General features: G+C 43.4%; 1 protein-coding gene across 3 annotated transcripts in view; it reads left to right on the plus strand.

Moving 5' to 3' along the window:
- LOC110159963 (red-sensitive opsin-like) overlaps positions 1-22,821 on the plus strand; it is a 44,086-nt gene extending 21,265 nt beyond the window's left edge. The window contains exons 1-6 of one of the 3 annotated variants that reach the window (XM_020924560.2): positions 15,591-16,915; positions 18,094-18,390; positions 19,453-19,621; positions 19,769-19,934; positions 20,998-21,237; positions 22,573-22,821. In XM_020924560.2, the coding sequence (XP_020780219.1) occupies positions 16,813-16,915; positions 18,094-18,390; positions 19,453-19,621; positions 19,769-19,934; positions 20,998-21,237; positions 22,573-22,671 (1,074 nt within the window). In that variant the 5' untranslated portion in view covers positions 15,591-16,812 and the 3' untranslated portion in view covers positions 22,672-22,821. Of the gene's footprint in view, positions 1-15,590; positions 16,916-18,093; positions 18,391-19,452; positions 19,622-19,768; positions 19,935-20,997; positions 21,238-22,572 lie in introns of those variants that run through there. The other 2 variants (XM_055157065.1, XM_055157069.1) reach the window with 2 other exon arrangements.
- The last annotated feature ends 2,065 nt before the right edge of the window (positions 22,822-24,886 follow it).

Raw genomic sequence — 24,886 nt, forward strand, 5'->3', positions numbered from 1 at the left:
CCTGCCTCCTCAGCCTGCCTGTGTTTGTACAATAAACTGCTTAAACTTGACTTTGTTCCGATTCTGCTTTTGGGTCCCTCGTCCCCCACCTTAACAGATGGAGCACCATCCTGCTGCAAAATTTGACCCTTTTATGGTTGGGAATGTAAGAGGAGCTAATACTTCTTGATATTTTAGGTTATTGATATTTGCCTTCCACCCTGCAAATGTCTCGCACACTCCCATACTGGATGGAACCCCAGACCAGGATTTTTCCACCACCAAAATGAAGTTTTCTTGGTGAATCTTGGATCCATGCGGGCTCCAGTTGGTCTCCTGCAATATTTGCGGCGGCTGTGATGTAATTCAACCGAGGATTCATCTGAGAAATCCACCTTCTGCCACTTTTCCAGTGTCCATCCTTTTATCAGGCTGTGGGCCTTGGCAAATGCCACAACGGTTTTTTAATTGCCTTTTGTTTTAGTGCTGGTTTTCTGTGCACTGATTCGACCATGGAGGCCATTTTCGAGACAGAATTCTACAAACTGTTGCTGGTTGACACAGGGACTTGAGGTGACCAGGCCTGGTGGAGTCTGCTGCAGTGGAAAAGGGGCCTTGGATTTTTGAATCAACAAACGGTCCTCCTGAGCAGTTGTCTTGCGGGGTCTGCTGGACCTGGGCTTGTCAAAAACATCTCCAGTCATTTCAGATCTTTTTCTTATTTTTTGTTCTTGACGCTGAGACACATTGAAGGTGTCACCACCTCAGCAGTGGATCTGGTCTTCAGCCTCTTGATAATTAAGGCTTTGGTCTCAGGGTGGATCTTAGGCATGTTGTCAGAGGTCAAGTTGCAGTTGATGTGAAGGTCTGGTGTGCTGAGGTTCTTTTTATACACAAACACTAATTGATTGATCAGTAACTGATCACAGGTGAGGCTGTAATCTAGGATTGGGTGCATCATATGACAAGGCCACAAGACTTTTGTCTTGCCAAAATCTGACCTTTCTGTGTTCATTAAATGATCAATCTTTCTTCAGTTAAGCAAATTTATTTTAGTATATTGAGCATAATTTGGGAGGGTTTTAGCTTTCATATGAGACATTTCTAAAACCAATCGATTCATTTAAAGTCAGGTTATAAGCTTTTGTTTCTACAAAATGGATAAGCAACAAGACTTTTGTCAGGGACTGTACTGTACTTTGTTTTTGTTGGATGTGCTGGGGGAGGGCTTTCTTCTTTTCTTTGTGTGCTGGTTCCAGATAGTTGGTGTTAACATTAATAACCAATATAAATCCATTTGAATTTTTTAAATATTGTATATATTGTTTGCATATACGGTCTATGATTGTTTGTATGTTAATTAATAAATAAGTAAATAAAAAAATATATATATAAATAAATAATAATAAATAAAAAAAAGTAAACAGAACCCACGCTACTCGGGCGCGTGATGCTGGGTCGGGTTCCCGCATGCGCACTTCACAAACTAACTAAATGTCTGTAGCTGAGAGGAATAACATAACAGAAACATGGGAGGTAAGAACACTAGATAACTGTCCATGTGTCTTAATACTGTAGAAATGTATTTTCATTACGCTAAAGAGCGGCACGCTAAGAGAAAATTCATTTAGCAGTATTAGTAGTAGTAATATTAGTAGTAGTAGTAGTAGTAGTAGTAGTAGTAGTAGTAGTTAGTCTATTTTTTCTTCTAGGTCTGTGAAGGAAAGAAGCATGTCTTGTATATTGGCCTTTCTTGTGGATTATCAGTAAGTAGTGGGAAGAATAGTGAATGGACGCTGGTGTTACTTAGGAGGCCACATATTTAACAAGGTGGTACTTCTGAAAGGTTTGATAGGAAATCTTACATAAAGAATTGCATATCTCTCATTGTTGAAGTTCAAATTGTTGTTGATTTGGTGTTGCACTGCTGCAATATGTTCAAATATGACATGTGAATCGTGCCAATCATGAATGAATCGGCTCTTTTGAACAGTTCCTTACTGTGAACAGCTGGAACCAGATCTCATTTTTTAGACAAACCGAATTTTTTTTTTTATTTGTATGCAATTTTACACTGAAAAAACACCTAGATAGATTTGCAGCTTTCTGGTGAAAAATGCCTAAATCAAAGTGTGTGCTGCTTTCTGTGGCATCTGCAGTTTCCAGTAGTTGGTGACATCACAATATCCAGGTGTTTTTATGTACAAACCCCTGCCTGCGGGGGGCGGAGTTTGAAGTGTGAATACCTGTTTGACCAAACACAGTGTTCCTTATACCTCCAGACCGTCCTCCTCTCACTCTCCCTTTTAGTCCCAGGTCCTGTCAGTCTAGCAGCTCGATTTGAAATGTGGAGTTTAGTCGCACTTAAACTGTCCCCAGCATTAAATTCATACAATGTAACAGCAGCTTGCACATATAACATGTCATTTAGAAACATTAAAAAATAAAAGGCTTATAAAAGAATGTTGTCTTTCTTGTTTTAATTTGATGCCCGTTTCATTTACTTTAGTATCAAATCATCGAGGCATCAGAAAGACGCCCAGGAGGCATCTGAACAGATGCCCGAGCCACCTCAGCTGGCTCCTCTCGACGTGGAGGAGCAGCGGCTCTACTCCGAGCTCCTCCCGTGTGACTGAGCTCCTCACTCTATCTCTAAGGGAGCGACCAGCCACCCTGCGAAGGAAACTCATTTCGAGCGCTTGTATCCGTGATCTCGTCCTTTCAGTCATTACCCAGAGCTCATGACTGTAGGTGAGAGGAGGATGTTTTTCTAATTATTACAAATATACAAAAAGCTTTTAACATTTGTGGACTGTTGATTCAAATATGATGAGTCTGAGATTTTTGCTCTGAAAAACAGGAGTCGATGGACTTGTTTACCATGGACAAAGCATTAAAGGTTGTATAGAGGATTTTCCAAGGAACGAGAAATCCAGCGACTGTTTGTCCTTTTTCAAATGTTGCTCCTGCGTGAAACCCCCCCCCCTCCCCTACAGCTCCTACGTAGAAACGCCTCCTCCCGCCTCCTCCTTACGCCAGAAACAGGTTTGTTTACAGCCGGTGCTGCACATGACTTGTAAACAACTAACTACAGTGTTGGTTAGGCAAGACGGAGAAGTGAGGAGCGGGGGGAGGGGGGCACGGACATTTCGTTATCGGACGAGAAGTGAGGAGCAGGGAGAAGAGCGGAGCAGGGAGAGAGGAGAGGAGCAGGAAAGGGGTGCAGAGAAGAGTGCGCGGAGATTCAGTGCAAATGAACTAGCTACAACACGCAGCAGAAGCGGACTCTTTCTTTGCCTTGAAAATTACATTTTCAGACATAGGATATCGCTTTCGTGTCCTGAAAAACGTTTGTCTAACTCTTGGAAATAAAGTACGTTTTCATAATAAGCAGAAGTTTCCTGTCCAGGAGTAATTTGTGGACCAGTGTGTCAGTCTTTAGACCCTTCGTCTGCTTCAGTCGCACCATCGCTGGAATGAATCTACAAGAATCACCTTAGTTTGGCTTCGCTGCTTTTCCCCTTGTCTTCTTCTTTCAGCGACCTCAAAAACTGACTTTCTTTTGCGGCTAACTGCTCCTGGATTCTTGTCGCCATTGCAACAAACTTTGTGCGAACTGCGAGGAAGATATAGGTCAAAAAAAGCCGCTAAGAACTGTTGCGTTGGTGGAGTAAACAGCGTCTGTGCGTCTCGCGTCTGTGGACTGCGTGACAGTCGTACGTAAACCACATAACGGCGGCGCGCAGGCAAGTCAGTTACACTAGAAACGTAGGGAGTTTGATTGACAGCCTGTCAGCTAACAGATAACGAGGCAGTGTCGTTATCTATTGGCAAATGTTTAGCCCCACCACATCCAGAGTTGATGAATTTTTATTCTCTTTTTTTTGGTCGTCATAATTACAAGGCTACTGCACCTCTATAATGCTATCATTGACAACTTGAAACAAAAAAAAATCCCCCATACAACCTTTAACATATACATCTATAAATGATTAACTGACAGTGTTGGGGAGTAACAGATTACATGTACCGGAATTACGTAATCAGAGTACAAATTATGAGTAACTGTATTCAGTTAGTTACTGTTTCAATGAGTGGTAATTGGATTACAGTTACTTGGTTGAAATAAATGGATTTATTGGATAATGTTTGCACATTTTGGGCTATTCTATTTTTTTTTTTTTCATTTTTTTTTTTCTGTAATTCCACTCATTGCCGGAATCTAAACCAGGTCTAAACCAGGTCTAAACCAGGTCTAAACCAGGTCTAAACCAGATCTAAAACCAGATCTAAACCAGGTCTAAAACCAGATCTAAACCAGGTCTAAACCAGGTCTAAACCAGGTCTAAACCAGATCTAAAACCAGATCTAAACCAGGTCTAAAACCTGGTCTAAACCAGGTCTAAAACCTGATCTAAACCAGGTCTAAACCAGGTCTAAACCAGGTCTAAAACCAGGTCTAAACCAGGTCTAAAACCAGGTCTAAACCAGGTCTAAACCAGGTCTAAACCAGGTCTAAATCCAGGTCTAAACCAGGACTAAACCAGGTCTAAAACCAGGTCTAAAACCAGGTCTAAACCAGGTCTAAACCAGGTCTAAACCAGGTCTAAACCAGGACTAAACCAGGTCTAAACCAGGTCTAAACCAGGTCTAAAACCAGGTCTAAAACCAGGTCTAAAACCAGGTCTAAACCAGGTCTAAACCAGGACTAAACCAGATCTAAACCAGGTCTAAACCAGGTCTAAACCAGGTCTAAACCAGGACTAAACCAGGTCTAAAACCAGGTCTAAACCAGGTCTAAAACCAGGTCTAAACCAGGTCTAAACCAGGTCTAAACCAGGTCTAAAACCAGGTCTAAACCAGGACTAAACCAGATCTAAACCAGGTCTAAACCAGGTCTAAAATCAGGTCTAAACCAGGTCTAAAACCAGGTCTAAACCAGGTCTAAAACCAGGTCTAAACCAGGACTAAACTAGATCTAAACCAGGTCTAAACCAGGTCTAAACCAGGTCTAAACCAGGACTAAACCAGGTCTAAAACAGGAGTTAACAGGACTAAATCATGCTGCATGGACCATGTTTCCTCCTCCTTCTATCAATAATATTTATAATTTGGTTCAGGAAAGTCTGGGCTTTTTATTGTTTTTTAGCAGAAAAAACATCTTATGTTACGATTTCCTCATCTTTGCTTCTCTACAGCAAATCAAGTAATCCAAAGTATTCAGATTACGTTACTCACTTTAAGTAATTTAATGGATTACGTTACAAACTACATTTTGGGGCATGTAATCTGTAATCTGTAGGAGAATACATTTATATAATAAAAGTAAACTTCACAACACTGCTAACTGATGAGAAATAATTAAGAGGTAACAGTTTACTAATGACGAACAAATGTATTCAATTATGCTTAATAAATGCTTAATAAGGAGGAGTTATTATAAAGTGATACCAACCAGGAGTAATCCAGCACAAAATCAGGCCTCAACCAGGATTTACCTAGGACTAAACCAGGACTAACTCAGGACTAACTCAGGACTGACACAGGTTTAAACTATAGGTCTAAACCAGGACTAACTCAGGACTGACACAGGTTTAAACTATAGGTCTAAACCAGGTCTAAACCAGGACTAAACCAGGACTGACACAGGTTTAAACTATAGGTCTAAACCAGGACTAACTCAGGACTGACACAGGTTTAAACTATAGGTCTAAACCAGGTCTAAACCAGGACTAAACCAGGACTGACACAGGTTTAAACTATAGGTCTAAACCAGGACTAACTCAGGACTGACACAGGTTTAAACTATAGGTCTAAACCAGGTCTAAACCAGGACTTACACAGGTTTAAACTATAGGTCTAAACCAGGACTAAACCAGGACTAACTCAGGACTTCACATTAGTTTGAGCAGAGGACACAGACTTCACTTGTAGCTCACTGATCTCTGTACATGAGGAGTTAAACACAACCAAAACACAAGTGTAAATATCCGAGTAAAACTGTCAAAGTGTCTCAAGTCCTAAACATGTCCAAATAAAACCTGAGAAGAACTCTGGACTTTTCTAAATGTGAACTCCTGTTTTTAAATCTCTTTATCTGTGACACTGTGACTAAAACACCTCCTTTTACTCTGTCTCTGTCCACTGCACTGGGTCCTCTTGTCTCACAAACACTGTCCTCTACTGTCCACTACTGTCCACTAATGTCCACTACTGTCCTCTACTGTCCACTACTGTCCTCTACTGTCCTCTACTGTCCACTACTGTCCTCTAGTGTCCACTACTGTCTACTACTGTCCACTACTGTCCACTGTCCACTACTGTCCTCTAGTGTCCACTACTGTCCACTACTGTCCACTAATGTCCACTACTGTCCTCTACCGTCCTCTACTGTCCACTACTGTCCTCTAGTGTCCACTACTGTCCTCTACTGTCCACTAATGTCCACTACTGTCCTCTACTGTCCTCTACTGTCCACTACTGTCCACTACTGTCCCCTACTGTCCACTACTGTCCTCTACTGTCCACTACTGTCCACTAATGTCCACTACTGTCCTCTACTGTCCTCTACTGTCCACTACTGTCCACCAATGTCCACTAATGTCCACTACTGACTACTACTGTCCTCTACTGTCCCCTAATGTCCTCTACTGTCCTCTACTGTCCACTAATGTCCACTACTAACCACTACTGTCCACTAATGTCCACTAATGTCCTCTACTATCCACTACTGTCCTCTACTGTCCACTAATGTCCACTACTAACCACTACTGTCCCCTAATGTCCACTATTGTCCACTGCTGTCCACCACTGTCCTCTACTGTCCTCTACTGTCCACTACTGTCCACTACTGTCCTCTACTGTCCACTACTGTCCACTAATGTCCACTACTGTCCTCTACTGTCCTCTAATGTCCACTACTGTCCACTACTGTCCTCTACTGTCTACTACTGTCCACTAATGTCCTCTAGTGTCCTCTACTGTCCACTACTGTCCACTAATGTCCACTACTGTCCTCTACCGTCCTCTACTGTCCACTACTGTCCTCTACTGTCTACTACTGTCCACTAATGTCCTCTAGTGTCCTCTACTGTCCATACTGTCACTACTGTCCACTATGTCCACTACTGTCCTACTGTCACTGTCCCACTAACTGTCCACTACTGTCCTCTACCGTCCTCTACTGTCACTACTGTCCTCTAGTGTCCACTACTGTCCTCTACTGTCCACTACTGTCCACTAATGTCCACTACTGTCCTCTACTGTCCACTACTGTCCTCTACTGTCCTCTACTGTCCACTACTGTCCTCTACTGTCCACTACTGTCCACTAATGTCCACTACTGTCCTCTACTGTCCACTACTGTCCACTACTGTCCACTACTGTCACTACTGTCCACTACTGTCCTCTACTGTCCACTACTGTCCCTACTGTCTACTACTGTCCACTCCACTACTGTCCTCTACTGTCCACTACTGTCCTACTGTCCTACTGTCCACTACTGTCCACTACTGTCCACTACTGTCCACTACTGTCCACTACTGTCCTCTACTGTCCTCTACTGTCCACTACTGTCCTACTGTCCACTGTCCACTACTGTCCCTGTCCCTACTGTCACTACTGTCCTCTACTGTCCACTACTGTCCACTACTGTCCACTACTGTCCTCTACTGTCCACTACTGTCCACCACTGTCCACTAATGTCCACTACTGTCTCTACTGTCTCTACTGTCCACTACTGTCCACCAATGTCCACTAATGTCCACTACTACTATCCTACTGTCACTGTCCACTGTCCTCTACTGTCCCTACTGTCCACTCTGTCCTACTCCTCTACTGTCCACTAATGTCCACTAACTGTCTTACTATCCACTACTACTGTCCTCTACTGTCCACTAATGTCCACTACTAACCACTACTCTCCCCTAATGTCCACTATTGTCCACTGCTGTCCACCACTGTCCTCTTCTGTCCACTACTGTCTACTGCTGTCCACTACTGTCCACTACTGTCCTCTACTGTCCTCTACTATCCACTACTGTCCTCTACTGTCCTCTAATGTCCAATACTGTCCACTAATGTCCACTACTGTCCACTACTGTCCACTACTGTCCTCTACTGTCCTCTACTGTCCTCTACTGTCCACTTACTGTCCTCAAATGTCCAATACTATTGTCCTCTACTGTCCACTACTGTCCACTACTGTCCACCACTGTCTACCACTACTACTACTGTCCTCTACTGTCCCCTAATGTCCTCTACTGTCCTCTACTGTCCACTAATGTCCACTACTGTCCCACTACTGTCCACTAATGTCCTACTAACTGTCCTCTACTATCCACTACTGTCCTCTACTGTCCACTAATGTCCACTACTAACCACTACTGTCCCTAATGTCCACTGTTGTCCACTGTGTCCACCACTGTCCTCTTGTCCACTACTGTCTACTGCTGTCCCACTACTGTCCACTACTGTCCTCTACTGTCCTCTACTATCCACTACTGTCCTCTACTGTCCTCTAATGTCCAATACTGTCCACTAATGTCCACTACTGTCCACTACTGTCCACTACTGTCCACTACTGTCCTCTACTGTCCACTACTGTCCTCTAATGTCCAATACTGTCCTCTACTGTCTCTAATACTGTCCACTAATGTCCACTACTGTCCACTACTGTCCACTACTGTCCACTAATGTCCAATACTGTCCTCTACTGTCCTCTAATGTCCAATACTGTCCACTAATGTCCACTACTGTCCACTACTGTCCACTACTGTCCACTACTGTCCTCTACTGTCCACTACTGTCCTCTAATGTCCAATACTGTCCACTGTCCCACACTGTCCACTACTGTCCTCTAATGTCCAATACTGTCCTCTACTGTCCTCTACTGTCCACTACTGTCCACTACTGTCCCCTAATGTCCCCTATTGTCCTCTACTCTCCATTACTGTCCTCTGTTGTCCACTACTGTCCTCTACTGTCCACAGCAACTACATCTCCATGGAGATGAGCAGGTGGTAGATCCTCCACTAGAGAAGTTACATAGTGAGTCTTTAAAGGTCCTGGATTAAACAAAATGGACTCTTCATATACACCACCCTCCTCACACACACACACCCCCCTCCTCACACACACACACACCACCCTCCTCACCCGCACACACACACCACCCTCCTCACCACCCACACACACACTCCTCACACACACACACCACCCTCCTCACCCGCACACACACACCACCCTCCTCACACACACACACCACACTCCTCACCCGCACACACACCCCTCCTCACCCACACACACCACCCTCCTCACCCCGCACACACCACCCTCCTCACTCCTCACCACACACACACACACACACACCCTCCTCACACACACATACACCACCCTCCTCACACACACATCCTCACACACACACCCTCCTCACACACACACACACCCTCCTCACACACACACTCCTCCTCACACACACACACACACACCTCCTCACACACACCACCCTCCTCACAGCACACACCACCCTCCTCACACACACATACACCACCCTCCTCACCCGCACACACCACCCACCTCACACACCCACACACATCCTCACCACACACTCCTAACCCGCACACACACCACCCTCCTCACCCGCACACATACCACCCTCCTCACCCGCACACACACCACCCTCCTCACCCGCACACATACCACCCTCCTCACCCGCACACACACCACCCTCCTCACCCGCACACATCCTCACCACCACCTCCTCACCCGCACACATACCACCCTCCTCACACCGCACACACACACCCTCCTCACCCGCACACACCACCCTCCTCACCCGCACACACACCACCCTCCTCACCCGCACACACACCACCCTCCTCACCACACACACACACACACCCTCCTCACCCGCACACACCACCCTCCTCACACACGCACACCACCCTCCTCACCCGCAGACACACACCACCCTCCTTACCCGCACACACCACCCTCCTCACCCGCACACACCACCCTCCTCACCGCACACACACACCCTCCTCACCCGCACACACACACCACCCTCCTCACCCGCACACATACCACCCTCCTCACCCGCACACACACCACCCTCCTCACCGCACACACACCACCTCCCCCCCTCACCCACACACACACCCTCCTCACCACACAGCACACCACTCCTCACACACCACACCACCCTCCTCACACCCACACACCCTCCTCACCGCACACACACCACCTCCTCACCCGCACACACACCACCCTCCTCACCCTCCACACACACACACCACCCTCCTCACCCGCACACACCACCCTCCTCACACACACACACACCACCCTCCTCACCCACACACACACACCACACACCTCCTCACCACGCACACACACCACCCTCCTCACCCGCACACACACACCCTCCTCACCACACACACACCACCTCCTCACACACGCACACACCACACCACCCTCCTCACCCGCACACACCACCTCCTCACCACACACCACCCTCACTCACACACACACACCACCCTCCTCACCCGCACACACCTCCTCCTCCTCACCACACACCACCCTCCTCACACACACATACACCACCCTCCTCACACACACATACACCACCCTCCTCACACACACATACACACACCCTCCTCACACACACACACATCACCACCCTCACTCACCCACACACACACCCTCCTCACCCGCACACCACCCTCCTCACCCGCACACACACCACCCTCCTCAGCCGCACACACACCACCCTCCTCACCCGCACACACACCACCCGCCTCACCCGCACACACACCACCCTCCTCACCCGCACACACACACACACCACCCTCCTTACCCGCACACACCACCCTCCTCACACACGCACACCACCCTCCTCACCTGCCTAAATGTTCAGAGTTTGTGTGTTAAACATGTGAATGCAACAAACACAAGTCCAAGTCTGTTTGTGATGAGGAAACATCAGGACACAGATCAGAAAACAGAGTCATATGTGATGTTTAAATTGTAAAAAGATGGTTTGCGTCTCACAGCGAGTGGAGCCTTAGGGAAAGCAAAAAGAAGGAACACAACTTCTAATAATAAAACTGTATGTCCCAGATTTCAAGACCTCAATTCTCTGGCCCCAATAGTTTAAAGCTGGACACTAAATCTCACATCTCCAAGTGCACTTCCTCTGGGCCTTTCACTCTGTGGACACAATAATCTGCATCGATTATATCGTTTATTTATTAGAAAATCCACTAATGTTTTCACTCATCATTTCTATTTGTGATAAGCTCCATTTTCCACCATAACATTTGGGAGGGCATCTGACACACAGAAACATCTGCAGATTCACTAGACACATTTGACCTCATCTCAGTCTCACACACAGGGTACAGGAGGATGGGAGGGCATCTGACACATACAAATATTACTAAAACAAGATCCTATTTACTTTAATAATTTATTCTCTAACTACTACTACTAGTACTACTACTACTACTACTACTCCTACTACTACTACTCCTACTACTAATAATAATAATAATAATAACAGTAATAATAATTCATTCCCTAATCACCGCAAATCTCCTCCCATCTTGTAGAGTCATTTGCATATACATTTTTGCCATTGATTTTTACTCCAGATGCCCTCCCCTCTCTCCACAGGATTGGTTATGCTTTAGACTAATCCAGGACGAAACCAAGACTAAACCAAAACGAAAATAGGATTAATCCAGGACTAAACCAGGATTCAACCAGGTCTAATCCAGCACTAAAGCAGTACTAAACCAAGACTAAACTAGATCTAAACCAGGACTAAACCAGGAATAAACCAGGTCTAAACCAGGACTAAACCAGGTCTAAACTAGATCTAATCCAGGACTAAACCAGGTCTAAAATAAAACTAATTTAGGACTAAACCAGGATTAAACCAGGTCTAATCCAGCACTAAAGAAGGTCTTAACAATATCTAAACCAGGACTACCTCAGGTATAAACCAGACCTAAACCAGGACTAAACCAGGATTAAACTAGGTCTAAACCAGGACTTTTAAACCGTCTATCTAAATGTTTGCAGGTTTGGTTCTAATGCCTTATTTGATCTGATTTTACATTTCCATGTTCCCTGACTGTGCATAAACCCAAATCTGTTTGTGAGCTGTAAAAATATGAAGCATGAACTTCTCCAGAGCGGAGGCGCTGTCCGTGGTGCTGAAATCCTCCTCGCGCTCATTTCCATCACAAAATCCGAGCTTTTTCTTCAGCCGAGGCCAGAGTGTTGGTAAAGTGCGCCCTCTAGTGGAACAAGTGTGAAGGTACATGAAGTTTAAAGGACAAAAATAACAAAAAACATTATAACTGACGGGGTACGGTTTCTATGTGGATCGGGCATTGCAATAGGTCGACATCCTGATCTTTCTGAAGCGTTTGTGTGCGTGACAGGATTTAAACATTCTCTATTTTGACTTCATTTGATGGGATAATACTTTTTGTAACTATAAATTATAGTTTTACACCGACTGAGAAGCAATTAGTGAAGAAAAGCTAAACATGCTGATGACATCACACTCAGAGAATTTTATCACACAACAAAAACAAAAATAAGAACAAAACAAAAATAAACCAAAGCAAACATGATTTCACATGATTTCAGCCAAAGGTGTTTTTTTATACTTGTGTTTGTCAAATAGTTAGTGTACATTAGAAGACACAGGTTTAGGCCCAGTGTATCATAGTTGCTAGGTCACAGCTATGGATGATTTTTTATGTAAATACAATGATCTGACTGTGTTTTAGGTCCCGTCCACACTAGTACATATTCAAGTTGTTGTGGATGCAGTGTCCGTTCACACTAATCCGATTGAAAATGGCTCCAGAGACGGAATGATCTGGTGCTGAGAGCTCCCATGATTTCATCTAAGTACAGATCTGATCCGGCACCGTGTGGATGCCTGAAAACACTGATACTGTGATGTAGGTCTGTGTGCCGCGAAGTCATTCACTGACAAAACGCTAAAAGTCCGATGAGGTTCATTTGGTCTTCCGATAATTTATGTTATTAAGTTCTTTTTTTAGACCATAGGTTTGTTTTCATAGCTGACAGTTTGGACTGCTCACGAGCGCTCTTCATGTGGTCATGTGATGTTTCTGTGACGTGTCTGGTCAGCTGATTTAAACACAACACAAAGCAGGAACAACTCAAATCGGCCATTTCTGACCACTGTAAAAGAGAGAAGCACATTCTGGACTGGGATGGAGCAAACATCACTCTGACAGGGGAAAACAAACATCACTGCTGGATTAAAGAGGCAATCAAAATACAGAAACATGCCCACAGGACGATAAACCGGGACGAGAGGCTTTTTATTTATTTATTTTATTTAACCTTTATTTAACCAGGAAAAAGTCTCATTGAGATAAAAATTCTCTTTTTCAAGAGCGTCCTGGCCAAGAAAACAGTTTCAAAACGTATAAAAACATACATACAATACATTCAGTAAAACAGAACAATCAAAACAATTTCAAAGATATTTAAAAACAATTACACCCAGAGAATTCCAGATCTCCGTTTTTTAAAATCTGTTTAAAAGAGTCTAAGGAGACCAGCTCCTTTAACTTCAAATCATTTTGTAAAAAGTTCCATGCCGAAGGAGCATAAAACTGAAAAGTTTCTTGCCAAACTCAGATTTTAATCTGGGAACTGACAATAAAAACAAATCCTGTGATCACAGGTCGTTGGCCCCAGAACTTTTCTGAACTACATACTTACACAAATAAGACGGGTGCAAACCAAGAATACATTTATAGACCAACAGGTACAAGTGTTTGAGCCTCCGTGTGGCTCGGGAAGTCCAGCCCACACGTGCAGACAGTACACACTGATGTGTGAGCTCTGAGACCAGTGATAAACCTCAGGGCTCTGTGGTAAACTGTGTCCAGAGCTCACAGACTCTGAGCAGAAGCGTTCATATACACCACATCACCACAGTCCAACACCGACATAAATGTGGCTTCTACAAGCCTCTTCCGAGCCTCAAATGAAAGACAGGGCCTAATCCTAAAGAAGAAATCTAATTTCACTCTCAGTTTTTGAGATAATTGCTTTAAGTGAAATGTGAATGAAAGTGACTCTCACACACCTGGGATACTGTCCTGAGGAGGTCAGACTGCAGATGGCGCTGTCGTCCTGCCCCCACTGGTAGGAAAAAACCAAAACCTGTTTAAATCAACTGACTGGACATGTCACAGCAACATCACGTGACCACTCTGAGGAAGACGCTAGTGAGCAGTCGAAACTGTCAGGTATGAAAACAAACTCTTGGTCTGAAAAAAGAACCTAAAAACACAACAACACAACAAAAGAAATAAAAACACTAAAAGGCTAGAATATCTGTCCATTCATATATACGGTCTGTGCGTACGATCTGCAGATGTATAATCTCTGAAAAGTTTCACATAAATCATCTCCAACACAGGACAGACTCACCATCAGCAGAACACCCTCTGTCACAGAAAGAACACTCATATTCCACTGAGTCGTGTCCTTTAGTCCGACAAAAGCTGAACCACATCAGTGCACAATAGCGAGCTGTTTTTAGGGCTCAGTTTATGCAAATTAGACATGCGGTTTTAAGTTTTGTTTCTGTAAAACTTAAACAAATATGCTCAAAGTTGTGTGGATAGAGAAAATAGGCAGACACAGAAACAATGTGTGTGGATGCAGACAGTTTCTGATACGGTGATACACAGATTCGTTTCAGTGTAAACAGGGTCTTAGTGAAATGGACAGTTGAACGTGTCAGTGGAGCTTCATTGCCAGACAAAAACTCAGCTCTCATTCAGACAAGGAGCCTACAGGCGTTTTATTATTTTATTAAGTTTTATTTTTATTCCAAAACTTGGTCTGGTGGCATCAGCTGCTTATCTCCATGGAGAAATCCCAGAGTAAAATGCCATACAGAGGAACATTCCAGGCAACGCAACTACAATGATTAAATCCAGTGTAGTATGTTTGAAAAAGAAGTTGTTGCACTGTTGTAGTCCTGTTGTTGGACTTTGTGCAAACTTTTAATGACTTCTGAGGATCAATAAAGTATTTCTCTGTCTGCCTATCTCAACTAAAAACAAAAAACAGTGCTTGAAGTAGTTCTTTGTTTTGCCAGCAGGGGGACATGTTGCAGTGTAAATGCCTTCACATCCTTCTCCTCCTCTCCCTCTCTCCTCCTCTCCTCCTCTGTGCACTCACCTGTGGGACGAATGAAGCAAGAATTATGACAGTAAAAATGTTCAAGTTAACAACACTGAAAGAGACTCAGTTTTAAATCAAGACAAACATATTTAAATCATATTTTACAAGGGTGTAAAAGAAGAATTTCTATTTGTTTCCCTTTTTTCGTTGTAGCGCCTTAATGCTTGTCATGAGGCTGCAGCAGGAGCTGTCCACACCGCAGTGCTGAAACCTTTATCCACCAGCGAAGAAAAGAAAAGATTCCTCATTTTTAAGTGAATTTTAAGGGTTAAGGGGGAAAAAGTATATACAAGTATAGCTAAAGCACAACCATGCCTAAAAACAGTACAGAGAACTATTGTCTCTTCTGAAGAATTAAACTGTACCCAGTATGACGAGAAGGCTACTCTCAGAGAAAAATCCTAAAGAGTTTGATTTTATAGTACGCCTAGAAAAGTCCAGCCTGAAAAAGTCCATGAATGACCAATAACGTCGTCGTAACTCCGTTTAGGATCAGTGTGAGTGTGTGAGTGAACTTTCGGTTCGGGGAAAAGATTAGCACCACAGGAGGAGGGCAACTTATCAAAAAGTGATACACAGGTTTAGACCCACGAGCTCAAACACACAGACGATGTTTTAAATCAAATCAGAGTCACAATAAATGTGTTAATGTTCACTGGTTTGCTGGAGGCTCCAGAGATGCTTCTTCATTGCCTGGAATGTTCCACATTATGGCATTAAACATACTGATCTTGATTTTTTTTTTTTCACTTTCAGGTGTTTCATTGCAAATAATATTTTGAAACACATTGAACTTGGAAAAGTGTCATCGGGTTGGTTTAATGTTTCTGTGTGAGTACAGACACAGTGCACCTTCAAACGTGGTTTTGGTCTCACACTTTTAACATTCATTTGAACTTTTTAACTGAACATATAATTATTTAGTTGTACAGTCCAGGGGTCCCCGACCACCAGTCCAGGGCCCAAAACCGGCCCGCGGGCCATCTGACACTGGGCCCCAGGAAAAACAATTTTACAGTACAACTGCTTTTAGTCGACCACCATGTTTACTCTGAAAATATAATGTAAATGTGCCTAAAGAGTAAACAGGATTATTAGTTCAAATAAATTCCCTTTAAAGTTATAAACATTTTGTTTTGTTATTATTGGCCACGCCCCCATCCACGAGTCCCTGTGAAAAAAGCAGGTTTATTTTGGCTCCTCACTAGATAAATGTTGGAGGGCCGCTGGAAGAGCCTATTTAGTTCAGGATTGTGCGTACATCTCCAATTACGCGTCTCTCTTACGCGCAGCGAGCTGGAGTCCTGCTCCAAGTGTGTCACCTTTATCATCCGCGCGCGTGAAGTAAGCGAACGGAAATCCACTTCGTGCAAATTAGAGTAATCTAGTATTTTGTGGACCTGATTCGCTTAGATTTAATTACCACACGGAACGGGGATTACGCGGCATTAAGTCGCTATTGAATCGGATCAGAGCGCCCCGAGGTGTGGGGTATAAAAAGTCGGAGTGTGAAGGGTGAGTGTCAGACCTCCAGCTGCCAACCACGGGCCCCGACTCCCGAAGCGAACCAAGCCGGAGAAGATGGCAGAGGAGTGGGGGAAACAGGTGTACGGCGCCCGGCGGTACCACGACGAGACGACCCGAGGATCTATTTTCACTTACACAAACTCCAACAACACCCGAGGTGAGACACGACAGAGGATCACACTTTCTGTTCTTCGGATTTATAAACACTTCACATCACAAAAAATATTTTTTTCTTGAGTAAAACTTTTGGATGTGGGTTTGTCACCTGCTTGTCTCCATGGAGATATTGTTCCTCACAGTGCGACAGTGTGACATTAAACATACTCGTCTTGTTTTATTCACTTCCTGTTTTTATTGTTTAAAACACCTTGAACTGGTGCATCGCCCACGTGGCTCCATGGAGACAAGTTTAATGCCAAACTGTGGAACATTCTTGGCAAAGCAAACCCACCGAGCTCTCAAAGTATGAATTTACCTTGACCTGTACTTCAATCACGTTTTATCTGAATATACTTGAATTTTCTCTCTTAAACAGGTCCATTTATCCACTGTGGATAAGTTCTTTTTCATCTGATTTCACCATATTTACCCTAAACCTAATCCTAACCTTAAAAACCAAAACAACCAAAACTGTGCAGCAAATAATCACATTTAAAAACAAAATGTTTTTCTCAATGTCAAAGATCAGGTCTTGTTAATGGCGAGCTCTACAGCCACTCAGAGCTCTTGGTCAAAGCCTCAGGTCAGAGCTCAGAAGCTGAACAGAGCCGAGAGCAGAGTGCACGAGCCTCTGAGAGTCCAGTCGCTAACGGGGATCAAACTGAACTAAACTAAACTAAACTAAACTAAACTAAACTTGACTAAACTAAACTAAACTAAACTAAACTTGGATGGAAGACTGCTGGGACCAGGTTCCACAGTGGGAAAAAACATAGTTGTGTTATCAGGCAGATTGACAGTTTCACTTCAGTCAGTCCCAGGGCAGCTGTGGCTACATCAGTGTTTTAACACCACTGAGTGTGGAGAGAATGAAGAATGGATGAAAGTGTAAAGTGTCTGGAAGACTTATTATGTTTATTCAAACCTGTTGTGTGGAGCAGATGGAAAACAAATGAGATTTTTTGTCTTGACTGCAAAGAACAAAAACTGTTTATGTTCAGGAAAGTTCATCTAGAAAAACGATTTATCTATTAAACAACAGTAATAAAACAACAACAATAATAATAATATTAATATAATAATAATATAATATCATATCAAAACTCATGAGAGATCAGTATCTGTAAAGACATCCCAGCTCTAACCAAACACACTTTGACTTTGTGATCTCCTCAGATCCTTTTGAAGGGCCAAACTACCACATCGCCCCCCGGTGGGTGTACAACCTCTCTACTGCCTGGATGCTGTTCGTGGTGGTGGCGTCCGTCTTCACTAACGGCTTGGTCCTGGTCGCCACAGCAAAGTTCAAAAAGCTGCGTCACCCTTTGAACTGGATCCTGGTGAATCTGGCCATCGCAGATCTGGGGGAGACCATCTTCGCCTCCACCATCTCCGTCTGTAACCAGTTCTTCGGTTACTTCATCCTCGGACACCCCATGTGCATCTTTGAAGGCTACACTGTCTCTGTCTGTGGTCTGTATTCACTCCTGTCCTCATCGTGCTCTGATAATACAAAATACTCTGTATTTACACAAGACAATGGGATTTTCAGCATTAAATCATCATACTTGTTCTATTCCCATGTGGCCTTATGTGTGTGTGTGTGTGTGTGTGTGTGTGTGTGTAATCTCTCAGGCAGGTTCCACAGTGCTCCATGGGCCTGTTGTCTTCTCAATAGACTTCTACACATGAACCTGGGAACCAGTGATCAGAATGTTCAAACAAACACTTGATCACAAAGCTCTTATCTTCTGCACGTTTGTCACAAACTCAATAGTTCATATTTCTGCTATAGTTAGCTGAAGTACGTCTGCGGATGTCGCCGTGTTTGTTTTGGTTTGTTCGGCGCTGGGTCGGCGCTGGCTTCTGCTCAAACCACAGAGCTGCTCTGTGATTGGTCAGTTTTCACCTATCACATGTAAACACTTCAGCTGGAGCTGAGGACAGATTCTCAAGAGTTTGTGGAGCTTTTTTGTAGTATTGACACCTGCTCAGATGAGTATCTCATTTCAGTACTAGTTTTAGTATTGATTATATCTCTATATATGTAATTTTTGATACTTTTGACAGTATATAAATAAATATCTGCATCTTATCCACCTGGAGGGCAGGGGCCTGTATAACTCTGTGGGAGATCCACAAATCAAATGTTATTTATCTTTAGTTTATCTGATCATTATTTGTTTGGGACTGGCTCCACAAACATTCTATATTAATATTCTTATTCTTATATTTTAAGTTCTTTCAGCTGACAACAGTCACCTCTTTGTGGTTGAATAATTGCACCACTTTATGAAACAGTACAAACTGAAGTTGAACTTTGTGCCAGTTTTTGTTTCATGAGGATAGACTCTTAGATATGAACCATAAACCAGGTGAACACATCTGCTTCTGACAGTTCCAACAAACTCCACCTGAGACTCTGGTCTGTCTCAGCTGTTTGAATTATAGACATTTGAAGATGTTTTGACGTCATGTGAACCAAACCTGTTTGAACACATCCTCTTGTAGTGAGCTCTTTACTGCCCCCTGCAGGCATCACGGCGCTCTGGTCTCTGGCCATCATCTCGTGGGAGCGCTGGGTGGTCGTGTGCAAACCTTTTGGAAACGTGAAGTTTGATGCAAAATGGGCCTCAGGAGGAATCATCTTCTCCTGGTCCTGGGCCTTCTTCTGGTGTGCCCCGCCCATTTTTGGATGGAGCAGGTACTAATACTATTACTATTACTACTACTACTACTACTACTGCTGCTACTACTAATGCTACTGCTACTAGTACTACTATTACATTATTATCACAACTGCTACTATTAATACTAGTAATAATACTGCTACTGCTTGTGGCCTCATCAGGTACTGGCCTCATGGTCTGAAGACCTCGTGTGGTCCGGACGTGTTCAGTGGGAGTGAGGATCCTGGGGTCTGGTCCTACATGGTCACTCTGATGATCACCTGCTGCTTCCTTCCTCTCTCCATCATCATCCTCTGCTACGTCGCAGTGTGGTGGGCCATTCACTCGGTAAGAACGTGATTCGGCTCCATCGACTCTTTCTGCTGTTCACATTCTATTGAAAAACTGTCGCCCATCTCTGTACCTGCTGCTGTCAGGCTCCTCATTTTGTTCTTAAAATGTTCATATTAACTCTCTCTACATGGTCCTGTGGTTTTTATTTCACTATTTTATTCATAGGTCAAAATATGAACTTTAAGGACAGACCAATCAGGCTCCTTCTTTCTCCAAAGTCCCTCCCACTAGCCTGATCCACAGGTTTGATTGACAGCATTAACAGAGTGGATACTATTCTGAATCTCTGTGTTTCTGACCCAAACTGCGCTCTGATTTTTGGTGCAGCGTTTACACTGACGTTGTGATGAACAAAGAGCTGAGCCAAAAGACAAAGCTCTCGATTTGCCATCAATCTATATTCCTCCCCTCATCCATGTCATGAGCTCTGAGTAATGACTGAAAGGACGACATCGCAGATACAAGTGGCCCAAATGAGTTTCCTCCGCAGGGTGGCTGGGTGCTCCCTTAGAGACAGGGTGAGGAGCTCAGTCACACGGGAGGAGCTCAGAGTAGAGCCGCTGCTCCTCCACATGGAGAGGAGCAGCTGAGGTGGCTGTTCTGATGCCTCCTGAATTCTAGCTCGGGAAGTATTCATGTCCCACCGGGAGAAGCTTCTGCGGAAGACCCAGGACACTCTGGAGGGACTATGTCTCTGGGCTGGCCTGGGAACACCTCAGGGTCGCCCTGGAAGTGCTGGCGAAAGTTTGTGCAGAAAGGGAAGTCTGTGAGTCTCTGCTTAGACTGCAGCCCCTGCAACCTGGCCCGGATAAAGTGGAAGAAAGTGGATGAAAGAATGGATTTATATTCAACCTGTGAATCATGAGTTTAATCTGATTTTTTTAACAGAGAAATTCCAAAAAATGAATAAATAAATCTTCAGCTAACTCACTCACTTCTCCTTTCTGCTGTTGTCCTCTAGACATCTAATAATTGTGAAACCCAGCAGTTGTTACTCTTACTTCTTCTGCGACCCTTCCTGTCCTGTCTCACGTGCTGTTCCCCTCCGGTCCTGTAGGTGGCCATGCAGCAGAAAGAGTCAGAGTCGACCCAGAAGGCGGAGAAGGAGGTGTCTCGTATGGTGATAGTGATGATCATGGCGTTCTGTCTGTGCTGGGGCCCGTACGCCGTGTTCGCCTGCTTCGCCGCGGGAAACCCGGGTTACTCCTTCCACCCGCTCGCCGCCGCCCTGCCCGCGTACTTCGCCAAGAGCGCCACTATATACAACCCCATCATATATGTGTTCATGAACAGACAGGTACTACTACTACTACTACTACTACTACTACTACAACTACAACTACTACTACTACTACAACCCCATCATATATGTGTTCATGAACAGACAGGTACTACTACTACTACTACTACTACTACTACTACTACTACTACTACTACTACTACAACCCCATCATATATGTGTTCATGAACAGACAGGTACTACTACTACTACTACTACTACTACTACTACTACTACTACTACTACTACAACCCCATCATATATGTGTTCATGAACAGACAGGTACTACTACTACTACTACTACTACTACTACTACTACTACTACTACTACTACTACTACTACTACTACTACTACTACTACTACTACTACTACAACCCCATCATATATGTGTTCATGAACAGACAGGTACTACTACTACTACTACTACTACTACTGCATCAACATCAATGTGTTTATGAATAGACAGGTAAAGCAACAACTATTACTGCTATAATTACTAGTAGTAGTACTGACACTGCTGCTGTTAACTTTGCAGTCCAATCATATAATAATGCACTGTATGTCTTTTTGAACAGACAGGGGACTTTGCAATACCACTACTACGACTGCTACTGTTACTACTACTATTACAGTTACTACAATTATAACAATTACTGCTGCTGCTACTACAGGTATTAAAGCTTGTGCTTTTACTGAATAAAAAAAAAAAAAGTCACAACTGACCCTGTGTCCCCAGAGCCTTCACCTGCAGATAGAGACACACAAGTACAAGTTTGTCTCATTCTCAGTTTATGTTCAGGCCTCATGTGAAGAACCTCGCAACCTCCAGAATTCCCTCTCTGAGCTGCACAGGCTGCACTAGCACTGACTCATGAGAGGTGCAGGTCCTGGGGTTTACGTAGAGACCATTCAGTCCTTTCAGATTTAAACCAACGGGATTTCAGCATTGCAACGCAAATGAGAGTCATGTGAGGCTCATTCTGCTTCCTGATTGGATAATCATGTGGAAACCAAAACACCAACTTATTATTATTATTACTAAATTATTATTATTATTATTATTATTATTATAAATTATATATTACTACTACTACTACTACTACTACTACTACTGCTACTACTGCTACTACTACTACTACTGCTACTACTACTACTACTGCTACTACTACTACTACTACTGCTGCGCCTATTATTATTACTACTAATACTCTTGCTGTAACTACTACTACCACTATTACTACCACCACTACTTCTACTTCTACTCCTACTCCTGTTTGTATGCCCATTGTCCTGTGTTGTTTCTGAATCAAACACTTGATGTAACGTGCTTTGTTTCTCTTCTTGTGTTGCAGTTTCGTTGTTGTATTATGCAGTTGTTTGGGAAGGAGGTGGAGGACAGTTCAGAAGTGTCCACCTCAAAGACAGAAGTGTCCTCAGTGTCGCCGTCTTAAACCGCACGACCTTTGACCTCTTGGCCTCTTGACCTCTGCACCTCTGCTCTTCTGTTCCTGTTGTACAAAATTCTCACAGCAAATGAAAATCACAAAAATATTGCACATTTATCGTCTTTTAAAGTGGCAGTGTTGATTTTTGTTTTTTAGTAAATAGCTTTTGGCAAAACAAAAAACCAAAAAAACAATAAAGAACAAAATATTTTGAAGTGGTTTCATTGGTTTTTCAACATTTCTGCACAGGAAGTGCCGTCTTTCACATCAGCTGCATGTTTGTGGTTAGAGCTTCTATATTAAGTCATGTCAGCAATGTGGTTAAATCATCACAAACAGACCTGGAGCTGTGTTTTGTTTCATTCACACGTTTAAGTCTCCAAAGTTTGGAATGTTCTGTTCCACCTTGTGATGTCATGAAGTGATAGTTTTCAAGTGAAAACCTTGTTACGTTTCGTTCAGTAGAGATGGAAAATTCCAGGGCTGAAAGGATCCAAATGATTCTAGTGAAGGTGTGTGGAGTTTAAAAACACAGTGGAGCACTTCCTGCAATATCATGACATCACAAGGTGGAACAGAGTGTTTTCTGTGTGAGAGAAGAACTCAGCCTAAATGTGCAGCGTTTGTGTGTTAAACGTGTGAAACAAAACACAAGTCCAGGTCTGTGTGTGATGAGGAAAGGACATTAGAACATAGTTCATAAAAAAATAAAAAGTTAATAGAAGTATGTACTTGATACACAGAACACAGTGTGTGCAGGGACATTTGTCCTCTGTGTTTGTCAGGATCAGTGGGCAAGTTGAAAATCGTGACATTCCCTGGATATTTTTGCCAGTGTTTGTCTAATGAAAACTGTTCATTATGGATTTTAATATTATAAAATGAGCCATAAAAAAGGATGAAGGTCTGAAGGTCACATGTTCCCTGTCGAGTCCAGAATGAGATCTCTGTATTTTTTAAACATTCCTTCATTCAGGGCAGTTGTAAGCACAAATACTTTGTGATGCCCCACCATCCCGCCCCACCCACCCCACCCGCCCCACCCGCCCCACCTGCAGGGAATCAACAGTCATTCAGAATTTATCAGTGCGATTTGTTTTATTTACAAAACAAATACACCAAACATGAAAGTTAAAATAATAAATCATTTAAAAGGTTAATAAATAAATATCACCACTTTTATTATAAACAAAAATGTGTGCAATGACTACAGACTGAACACTGAACTGAACACTGTAAACACAGAACAAGTCTATGCCCTTGTAAGTCATAATGTGCACATTTATTTGATAAATAACACACATAAGTAGAAATAATTGCACAATAGAATTTAGTCAATCAGGGAACTTATATATATAATAAGAATTTGAAAGTGAAAATTTCTCCGTGAAGACTCTATCTGCTGCACAGTTGGAGGTCTGGATACTGACTGAGAGAGACAGAGGGAGAGAGAAAGTAAGGGAGGAAGAGAGAGAGACAGAGAAAGGGAGATTTTGGGAGATTTTGGGGGATTGTGTTGGCGGTGGCTCGGGCTTCTTGTCTCTCTCCGTGCCCTTTGGCACTCCAAACCTTTAAAGGTGCTGTGCCTGATTTTTATTCTTAAACAGAACTAGTTCATTTCATACAGTTTGCAGTGGTTCAAAGTTCTTCCTCACTTATTTCTATAGTTCATAAACACTTTTCACAACTCGAGTGAAGATTTACTGTGACAGTAAAGTTCATAACTAGCATGCTAACAGCAAACTGAACATAGTGGAATTAAAGTGGAAGAGCTGCTTATACAACACATCTGTACCAGAGCAAGACACATTCAGATCAAATACATTGTCAGAGAAAAAAGTCAGTGTGGTGAATAAGTCATGTTGTGAATGCAGGAGGTGAGTGACGACGAACTGTGCACCACTGCAAACTACTGACTACAAATCAGACTGGGGCCTTTAAACATCCACTGAATATTTTGAAGTTGCACTAACACTTTTCTGGTGTCCACTATGTGCCTGTCTCCATGGAGACATGGCGTTGGAATGTTCCACAGTGCGGCTGCAGCGCACTCGTGTAAATCTGTGTAATTGTCTTATCTCCTCCAGAGTCAGTCCGGACTCAGGCTCAGGACTCAGACCTGCTCAAATCCGGATAAGGGAATTAAACCCTCAACCTCGTTAGACGTGGTGTCACAGAGTCCGGATAAAGCAGGCTGAAATAATGAGTCTGTTTAACGAGG

Source organism: Boleophthalmus pectinirostris, unplaced genomic scaffold (genome assembly GCF_026225935.1).
Source record: "Boleophthalmus pectinirostris isolate CB_2022bp ecotype Guang Dong unplaced genomic scaffold, ASM2622593v1 HiC_scaffold_10, whole genome shotgun sequence".
Classification (NCBI taxonomy): Eukaryota; Metazoa; Chordata; class Actinopteri; order Gobiiformes; family Gobiidae; genus Boleophthalmus; species Boleophthalmus pectinirostris.